At 36.2% G+C, this 11232-nt stretch overlaps 1 protein-coding gene across 1 annotated transcript; it reads left to right on the top strand.

Moving 5' to 3' along the window:
* Window positions 1-1548: 1548 nt before the first annotated feature.
* Window positions 1549-8180, top strand: LOC144438429 (dispanin subfamily A member 2b-like). The gene is made up of 4 exons (XM_078127456.1): window positions 1549-1597; window positions 2307-2383; window positions 3698-3832; window positions 6031-8180. Exons 1-4 carry the CDS (start codon window positions 1576-1578, stop codon window positions 6190-6192), a joined length of 396 nt encoding a protein of 131 aa, XP_077983582.1. The 5' UTR covers window positions 1549-1575; the 3' UTR covers window positions 6193-8180.
* The last annotated feature ends 3052 nt before the right edge of the window (window positions 8181-11232 follow it).

Below are 11232 nucleotides of genomic sequence, written 5' to 3'. Positions count from 1 at the left end.
ATTACTTTTTCAAAGCTTTTTATCTTTCCGGGGGTTTTCACTCAAAATTAATAGCAATAATTAAATTGTAACACTGGGTTTTTAATTTCCGCCTTGATTTTTAAAAAAGCTTTCTATCTTTCCGACGTCTGCGAAACTACACCGACACAAACAAACCCAGCGTGGAGCCGATCTTCATACAAAGTTCAGTTATTATGCTCTTGCCTGCCCCAAAAAATCTGACATTTCCAAACTTCAATATAATTACAGGACCCCCCTCATGACCCAAAAGATGTAACAAACTACCTCAATGCTGTCAAAATGATAAAGTAACTATATGCATAATATTTTTTTTGAACGAGACAGCGAGAGCACGCTTAAAACTTTAGCAACGTGACTTGTCAAATGAGACATCTTATTCACAACTGACCGCCGTGGTCGTAGCCCGGAGGTAGTACCATAGAGGCGTGTAATATTTCTTAGGTTGTTGTTTTCCTGGCTACAGACAAAATATAACAATTTTGATTTTGAAATGCAGCGGTCATCTGACGTCATTAGTCAACGCCTCTTTCTCGGGCAATCAGAAATGAACATTTGACAGTTACGTCACTTGCTTGCCTTTGACATACAGAGGATTTTATACAGTGCTCGCTTATTGTAAAAGGTCCATTTACAGTTACAAAAACATCTTTTGCCCCAGTGATAGTGTATAACTTTATTTGGCACTTTTCTTCATGCAGGTATGTGTTTGTTGAACAAATGTGAGTTTTGTTCACGAAAAAAGATGTCCACCCTTCTAAATATTTCTACGTAGTATAGAGATTGATACATTTGTAGCAGCAAGATTTGTATGATATTTTCCTGAGAAAACAGCAATCTAAGCATCGCCATTTTGACTGTTTTGAATGGCTTACAGATACATTTGAATATTTATTAGTTCTAGCATGAAAATATTATGAAAATTAAAGACAAGAACACTCAAAATCGAAACTAACGCTACACTGTGCTCCAGCAAATTTGCAGTCAAAACAACAACATCAAGTCATGATCATTCTAACTCTATAAAGTTTGACTTACCAGCCAATCAGGAATTTTGCTACTGTCCTTGTGAGCTCGACTAATTTCCTTCCAACGATGTTTCTCAACCTCGAATGTTGATTTTTCCCTCGTTTTTCCAAATCTGGGCACGTTTCTTTCCAGACGATGTCAGCATAATTAGCCGCACCGTGACATCGCACATCGCTAAGCCATGTCGCGTCGACAAACTCCGATTACAACTTTGGAGAAATAGAGCATGCGCAGTCTACTTTGATAGCGCACTGACCTCAAAAGTCTTTCCAAGGTCGATGTATACTTGCGCGGCTTTTGAAGGTTTACAATAATAAAATCAACGTTGTTAATATTCTTTAATAATCATTTTCTACATTTATGGAAGGTTGTTTGGCTTTGAACACGAGGTCATAATGAAAATAAGAGCAAAAATAGTCAAGAAAATAGTCCCCGTTGCGGTAAATATACCTTTAAAATACCAACGCTTTACGACTTTAGTTCTGTTTCCTTATACGAAGTCAATCAACCAGTTCACAAGCTGAAGACATGGAAGGACATGACGAAAAAAGTAAGCCAAATTTGTCTGGTTTCTTAAAGGTGCGGTGATAATTTCTCACATTCGTAACTCTTTACCCAGGGCCAACTTTTAACTATGGTTCCAAAAGAGTTCCGCGATTTACCCTAACGTTATCTCCACACATTACATTAAGTGGCGTAAATCGAAATACGGTCGCCAGGAACTAGATTAAGATTTGAACAATGTGAGGACGAATGTGCTTGAGGCTTTAGTTGATACTTCCAGGTGTATTATTTGATATTATACGACAATATTGGCATTTTATCAGGATTGCAATTAATATTACCTACCGAATTGCCGTGATTAGACCACACTGCTCTTATTGAACATGTTGACTATATGTAAATACAGCGAATTTCAAAATGCTGTTCTGAATAAGTGACTTTGTTTGATACAACCATGCAGAAAACAATGAGAGACATTGTACATACGTACCACACTGTAATAGCAAGATTGCAATTTATTGATTCATTTAGTCTCAATGCAATACATCATTTAAACCAACACACTGAAACAAGTCGACTCTGTGTGTGGTGACATGTCAGTTCATTTCATTTAGACAAAATGTTGCAGGAAACTGTATCCATTGGTTTCTGAGTGGTTGTGTCAAACAGAACCGTTTGACGATATTTTGCAATCCACTGCAGGACATGGGAACTTTATGATTTAATTAACACAACGTTTATGTCTCTTACCCTAGGCGATTTGCTCAAAAACGAATTGCCACCATATACAACTTCTGAAGTACATGTTGGCGATATGCCTCAACCACCTGAGGTAGGTATATTTTCACCCGAAATTCGAAACTGTCATTGCAACTAAGCATTTTATTGCAAACAAATTCGGTCAGTGAATTTCTGTAAGACAAGTGAGTTTATGAAAGTCTTCGATTAGTGCGAAAACATATAAACTCTAGAGCAATGAGGTCAGGTCATGACCCTTCTGTTGTTAATAACAGTGTGTATACCTGTCGTACTGTCACGACCTTACCAACATTGAGAGTGAGACCATTCATGAGTGTGGATACGCTGTACTTTGGTGTAACATAATATTCATTCTTCACTTGTACCAGGCGTCATAATTTTCTGCCTTCATGGTATAATTCAGTGATAACACCATTTTACGTTTCTAGTGCGTTATCTATATGATTGCATTGGCATTGTGTAATCATTGCACTCGTCCAGTGCAATATCCAGATATTGCTCTAGCATGATGGAATATCAAGGTAATGCACTGGACTAGTGCAATATTACACTGCACATTCTTGTACAGATTAAACAACACCAATCAAGCAGGTGAAGATGGCAAAACATTTATTTCAATCCACATATTAGCTCAATTATTTCTTGTCAATCATATATTTACATATACCACATATCCCTCCGTTTGATTAATCTTCACTTCGACGTGTAATCCCGAATTCGTACTTCCTCATTTTGCTTTATCTTCTGTTCTTCAACTTTGTCAGTATTAGTGTCTTCAAATTTGGCGATTGTAGCGCCGGAATGTCCCTAACACGACATTCTTGTTCAATACTTGTTCTCAGAAATGGTAACATTTTCAAATATATATTGGTTTTTCTGTGTCAAATAAGTCGAAGTAGTAAAACTCTTCGTTCCATCTCCATTCAAACCATGCAAACTATGAACTGAACTCCGACGAACAGAATAGTTTTAACACAGTACATGTACACCTGTTAACAAAACTGTATGGCGCTCAATCAACCATTTGAATACTACACGTGTTGCTACGTATGTATGTATGTATGTATGTATGTATGTATGTATGTATGTATGTATGTATGTGTGTGTGTGTGTGTGTGTGTGTATGTATGTATGTATGTATGTATGTATGTATACTGTACGTATGCTTGTCTGCATGTGCGTGCGTGCATGCGTACGTTCGTGCACAGGTATGTATGTATGTATGTATGTATGTATGTATGTATGTATGTATGTATGTATGTGTGTGTGTATGTATGTATGCATGTGTATGTATGTATGTATGTATGTATGTGTTAGTCTGTCTGTCTGTCTGTCTGTCTGTCTGTCTTTTATTATATTAATATGTGAGTAAATCTATTACTTACAGTTGAGGGCAATGCCAATCGGTAGTATCCAATCAACTATTGCAGAACCTCCAAATGATTACATGGTTTGGTCCATATTGAATTGTCTTTGTTGCTGCTGGATACTTGGACTGATCGCCATTTTTAAATCTAACGAAGTAAGTCAGCCAACTTTGATTTTAGCATCTGGTAAAGTATGTTTTCGATGGATGCTCCTTTCACCGAGACTAATAAGAAAATTGACTGTGTATGGATGTAAGTGTTGTATATGAGGTTTGCACAGTCATGTTGATCGTAATGTAAAATGCCCTGCTTAAGGGCTATATGATGACAAAGACCGGGTATTTATTTTGGATTTTTAATGATTAAACCAAACGTAACTATGTATTCCTAAAAACAAACCAAATCCACATTTGCAACTTAAGAAATTGCAGAATTCTAAAAAAACAGTTGCTAGAAGTAATTTGTGAATAAATTGTGTAAACACAATAATCATGACATCAAGATATTAAGTTCAACCATTGCTTCGCCATATTTTGAAACGCCACGATGCTGCGAAAGTTTAACAGATCTTGTTAACTTTGATTAAAATGACAAATTTGTGCTTGCCACGTATGTTTAGAAATCACTTTCTATGACATGCATACAATAACAAACCTACGTATGGTTAACACTTGCAATATATTGTATAACAGACACAGACTTGAGCTATGTTGTTTCATGTTATTATTTTCTTGAGTACAAAAGCAGAGTAAAGTTGTATTACCTATTTAATACCAATCCAAAACAAATACCCTATTCTCACCTATATATGGCCACTTCAATAACACCACCCCGAAGGCAATCTCTGTTGTGGCCGAAATTTTCAAGTTGTATGGTATACCGAATGAAGTCTACGTTTTGAAACCATTTCTTTTCTTTGTATTTATTACGATTTTCAGTCCCTTATATTGCAAAATATAAGAGGAATCTTACAAATTGTATTGTTAATTTTCACTCGTATTGCCCAATATGGTGAGTTCCATCAAACTTACTAGTCACCCGTATGTTCCAATCAAAGCTATGGCTAAATTGCAAGTGTATACTTGTAAGTATATACAGGCATACAAATGTCAAACTTGATTGCCACGAACAATCTACTATATGGCCATAATTAAGTCTCTATTTTGATAAATATTGTTTATTTTAGCTCAAAATGAACTTAACTGATAAGGTTTAGTGGTGCTACAGGCATGGCAAAGTGCCTGTCTGTCTGTCTGTCTGTCTGTCTGTCTGTCTGTGGATGTGTGTGTGTGTGTGTGTGTAAACAACTTAGGGTCAAAAACCGCTTGACAGATTGCCATGATATTTGGTGGGTGTATTACCTAAGGTGTCTAGTTGGGAATTGTTCACATCAAAACGATCTTACCACCAGTGTGTGATTTGGATCAAAAATGTGATTTTTCAGTCAAAAACTACTTGGCAGATCGGTCTGAAACTTGGTGGAAACATTCTTAAGGGTGTTTAGATTAAAAATTGTTCATGACACGATGATCCCATCTGTGATAAGCAAATTAAGGCTAAAATATGTCTTTTTGGTAAAAAATCTTTACTTCCAAAATTACTGAGCAGATTGGGTTGAAATTTAATGGGGATGTATCTGTGGATGTATATATGAAGAAATATTATGCATATAATGATCTCAGTAATCTCAGTAATATGCAAATTAGGTCTAAAATGAGAATTTTGGTCAAAAACTAGTATCTCAAAAAGTACTTGGTCAATGAGAATGACATTTGGTGAGGTGTTTCTAGAAGTGTTTTTCTGCAGATCGTCTTCAAAACATTTTGGCACAATTGGCCCTAGCAACCATGACTACGCCCTTAGCAACAACTAAATGGCAGTATATTTTGGTTAAATAACAACATCAACTGGTAGGCAAGTGAGTAAACATTCAAACAATGTATGCAAATACTCCTAGCAACCGTGACCACAGCCATGGCTACAGCCAAACGGTGGCGTAATTCACAAAGATAACAATAGGGATTCTTAGACAAGTGAGGAAACATTCAAAAAATGTATATAAATATGCCTAGCATAAAGACCACACCGCCCATGGTCAAATATATTGCAAAGATAATAACAGGGATTAATATACTAATGAATAAACATTCAACAAATGTATGCAAATATGCCTAGCAACATGACCAAGCCCATAGTATCAGTCAAATGATCGTGTATATTGCAAAGATAATAACAAGGTTGGATAGGCAACTAGATAATCATTCAGCAAATGAACACCTATACTTAGTGCTTCAACGCCATTGGCGCTAGTTTTATGTTACAATGTTTATATATTTTTTTTACTTTTTGTTAGGTGAAGACTGCCCTGGAGAAAGGAGATATGCATCAGGCACAGGAAGCATCACAATCGGCTAAGGGCTTAAACATAGCCGCAACCATAGCTGGATTAGTCATTATAGTCATCTGGATAGTTGTGTTTGCTACAGGCTTTTACAAAGAAATATACAACCCATAACACCAAAGTAAAGCGCATTCTGTACATACCACAATAATTGTTTATAGCATCCATATCAAGTGTAAAAGTATACTCTTTCACTTGGTAACTAAACACATTAGAAAGGCCACATGCTAGACTTGTAAATAAACCAATTGAACGAGTATACTTTTACATTTAATATGAATGCTATAAACGAGTGTGGCACGTAGTCAAAGTGCTTTACTTCAGTGTTACTTGTACACTCTGAAACATGTATGCCATTACAATCAAAGTGTGTACACTCTTGAAATACACTACAATCAAAGTGTATATATTTTTGAAATCTACTACAATCAAAGTAAAGATATCTGTTTAATCCACTACAATCAAAGTGTGTAGATACATTATTTCACTACAAAGTGTGTACATTATTGCAATCCACTGAAATCAAAATGTGTGCATTCATATAATTCATTAAAATGAAAGTATGTGTATTCATGTAATCCACTACAATCAAAGTGTGTACATTCTTGTAATCCACTACAATCAAAGTGTGTACATTCTTGTAATGCACTACAATCAAAGTGTATACATTCTTGTAATCCACTACAATCAAAGTGTGTACATTCTTGTAATCCACTACAATCAAAGTGTGTACATTCTTGTAATGCACTACAATCAAAGTGTATACATTCTTGTAATGCACTACAATCAAAGTGTATGCATTCTTGTAATCCACTGCAGTCAAAGTGTATACATTCTTGTAATGCACTACAATCAAAGTGTGTGCATTCTTGTAATCCACTACAATCAAGGTGTATACATTCTTGTAATCCACTACAGGCAAAGTGTGTGCATTCTTGTAATCCACTACAATCAAAGTGTGTACATTCTTGTAATGCACTACAACCAAAGTGTGTACATTCTTGTAATCCACTACAATCAAAGTGTGTACATTCTTGTAATCCACTACAATCAAAGTGTGTACATTCTTGTAATGCACTACAATCAAAGTGTATACATTCTTGTAATCCACTACAATCAAAGTGCATACATTCTTGTAATCCACTACAATCAAAGTGTGTATATTCTTGTAATCCACTACAATCAAAGTGTGTACATTCTTGTAATGCACTACAATCAAAGTGTATACATTCTTGTAATCCACTGCAGTCAAAGTGTAAACATTCTTGTAATGCACTACAATCAAAGTGTGTGCATTCTTGTAATCCACTACAATCAAAGTGTATACATTCTTGTAATCCACTACTGGCAAAGTGTGTACATTCTTGTAATCCACTACAATCAAAGTGTTTACATTCTTGTAATCCACTACAATCAAAGTGTATACTTTCTTGTAATGCACTACAATCAAAGTATGTGCATTCTTGTAATCCACTACAATCAAAGTGTATAGAAATACGTTCCAGTACTCGGCTTACACTTGCCATTCCGCGTGTTGCAACTACTCCGTACGGACAGGGACGTATAAACAGATTATACGTCCCTGGTACGGAGATCGTGCCTTCTCTGTTGCCGGTCGTGTAAATTATGAAACTCTCTCCCAATTCACATTAGGAGAGCGGTATCGATCGAAACATTCAAGTCACAACTAAAGACATACTTGTTTACACACTTTTAGAACATATTATACTTTTTACATGCAGTAATCAATATGATTTAATTTTTAGTGAATTTCAAGTTGTTGTTTTTTGCAAATTAAGCTTGTGCCATACACTTGTTTACAAACGTTTAAGACATATATACATTCTGTTATTCCACTACAATCAAAGTGTATACATTCTTGTAATGCACTGCAATCAAAGTGTGTACATTCTTGTAATTCACTAAAGTCAAAGTGTATACATTCTTGTGATCCACCACACTCAAAGTGTGAGTATTATTGTAATCCACTACAATCAAAGTGTTTACATTCTTGTAATCCACTATAATCAATATGTGATTCTTGTAATGCACTACAAAGTGTGTACATTCTTGTAATCCACTACAATTAAAGTTGTACATTCTTCCACTATAATCAAAGTGTGTGCATTCATATTATTCGATCACTAGAATCAAAGTGTGTACATTCTTGTAATCCACCACAATCAAAGTGTGTTTATTTTTGTAATTCACTACAATCAAAGTGCCCACATTCTTGTGGCCACTACAATCAAAGTGTGTGCACCATTAATATAATTCACTACAATCAAAGTGTGTGTATTCTTATAATCCACCAGAGTCAAAGTTTGTGTATTCTTGTAATGCCCTGCAATGAAAAAGTGTGTACATTATGGAATATATTTTGGCTAAACATTTATTAGCAGCCCTTATAAAGGAAAAACTATTGGCCTTCAAAAATGTACCCAACATTATTTGTAGTCCTATTCCTGCCAACCCCTACCGATATTTGTGTATTTTACAAAATTCCATGGCAAGCCCCCCCCCCCCACGACCTTATTACATGTTATTATTTATGAGTTAGTTCTACTATAAAACGCCCTCAAATGTTGATCCTTCCTTGCCCCACTCACCATGTACTTAGGGAGCCTTCAGTATTTACTCGTCGGGAAGGGCCGGAGGAAATCACAGATGGTTTGTTAAATTAAACATGACCCTCCCCCCCATTCTCCATTTGTAAACAGGTTAGATGAGAAAAATCAAACATTTATTTCTAATTGATAAGTGTTTAATTCAACACCAAAGATTATGAGCACTGTTCGACATAATCTATGGATCGTGATGTACGTGACAATGTTTTGACAATTACATTCTAAGCCGAATTATCGATAGATAATTGGTATGTAAAGTGATTTACATGTAAAGTCGTCAACAAACTCTGCTGGTTTCGGTCTACTGATGAGATAGCCACTGGTATAACTTCTCTGTCCATTGTCAGCCGGCGCATAAACAAATGCTCACCCTAACCTCAATCCAAATTCATTTCCATCCACGCCATACCCATCTCCACTGCCATCTGAATACTGGCCAGTATCCACTTCCACACGAAGCAGCTGTGTTAGGAACAGAAATTTCGATAAAGTTAAACGGTTCATTTAATACAATTTCTGTTCAGTGTAACGGTGGCCTTATTTTTTCTGTGCCAAAAGATAAAAGGATTTGTTTCTCGTCCTCGCGCGCATCATCTAAAATCATGCTCGCCACACGATTTTATTTAATTGTCCATATCGATGGCCGCGAAACCAAGCCTATTCAGCCTCAGATCTTCATTTTGTCAGCGGGTGAAGTGCGCCACACACGGGCAGCTTCAGTGGTAATAATAATAATAATCTTTATTCCCAGTAGTATAAGTAGTATAAGTATTACATAAAGAATTACAACACATACAGTCATTGTAAATATTCACCATGGGAAAGGAGACGAAAAATAGTTGTTTCCACAACTAGTCGAGTCCGACCCCTTTTACAATGTTAAAGATTACTAAAACTCTGGGCCTGCTGATCATACGATATAAAGAGAAAGAGAATATACTATACATAGTTTTCAAAAACAGTTCGCAGTTCAAATACATGTGAAGAAATCAGCAAATAAACAAACAAATGAGAAAAAAATGGGAAAAAGAAAAGAATATACAAAAAACAATACTAATGCAACATAAGCAAACTGTTGTCAAGTTGTGTATGACGGCTAGATATGCCTAGTCTTCTGAATGTAGATATTTTTTGAACTCCCATATTGTAATATGACACCTGCTATTTACATTACGAATATTGATAGGAATGCTATTCCAAAGCTTAGCCCCAGCAAACGTTACGGTGAGCTGCCCGCTCCTATGGTTTGCTATCGGGATAAACAGATCGTTTCTGGTGCTCTGGCGCGTAAGAAAAGGATGATTTATTGGAGTGAAGAAGTCCCGAAATGTGTCTGGTACTCTGGCATGCAAAACGTCATGTACAAATATTGCAAGTTGAATGAGAGCGCCAGTGACTATTTGTTATGACACGCACTATACGCTTTTGAATTAGAAATATGTCCTTAAGGTATACGTATGTGGCACATGTGTTGCCCCACACTTCAAGGCCATAGCTAATATGTGGTAAAACAAATACATAACAGTACCAGTACATATTCGGGAACGATGTCAAGCAGTTTGTAAAACACACCTGTCATTCTACTTATTTTCTTTTTGACCTCTGCTACATGCTGCTTCCAAGACAAGGAATTGTCAATGGCAACCCTGACAAAGGGACAACTTTGAACTTCTTCTAAAGAGTCTCCCTTCAGTTCAAGAGCACCTGTCATTGACATACTTTTTCTAAGACTTTTAAGGAGTGCAAACTTTGTCTTGTTTGCATTAATTGTCAATTTATTGGCATCACACCAGTTAATGAACTCCTTAAAATTTTCACTGATGATGTTTAAGTCAATTATATTTGTATTTTCTTTGATCGTGTGAAATAGATTCGAGTCGTCAGCATATAGTCTAAAATCAAAAGCATTAGATGAGTTAGCAATGTCATTTATATAAATCAGGAATAATGTTGGCCCAAGAATTGAACCTTGGGGAACACCACAAGAAATACGTTGCTGACTAGAGCGAACACTGTTAATGCCAACAAATTGACTCCTCGATGACAAGTAGCTCTTGAACCAAAGGAGAGGTAGGCCTCTGATGCCATAAAACTCGAGCTTGGCAAGCAATATATCGTGGTTTATGGTATCAAAGGCCTTGGAAAAGTCTAAGAAAATGCCTATAGTGGGGTTGCCATCATCAATTTCCTTCAGGAATATTTTACTTAAAATCGGTAGAATGGATATAGGTCTATAATTCCCCATGTCCTCCGGATTTCCTTTTTTGTAAATTGGTAGAACACGAGCAATTTTGAGGTCATCTGGAAATACACCCTTTGTAAATGATAAATTGATAAGTGAGCACAGTAGCTTTGCTATTTCTTGTGAAGCATCTTTTGTAAGTGTATTATCAAGACCATCATGGCCGGCCGCCTTCCCAGTATCTAGTGAAGAAATCATATCAATGACTTCGTGCTCTGTAACAGATCGAAGGAAAAATGAGAATCCATTTCGACCGTTTAAATATGACATATAATCTGGACCTGT

This window comes from Glandiceps talaboti, chromosome 1, assembly GCF_964340395.1.
Source record: "Glandiceps talaboti chromosome 1, keGlaTala1.1, whole genome shotgun sequence".
Lineage (NCBI taxonomy): Eukaryota > Metazoa > Hemichordata > Enteropneusta > Spengelidae > Glandiceps > Glandiceps talaboti.
This window is presented reverse-complemented; position numbering and strand designations above follow the sequence as displayed.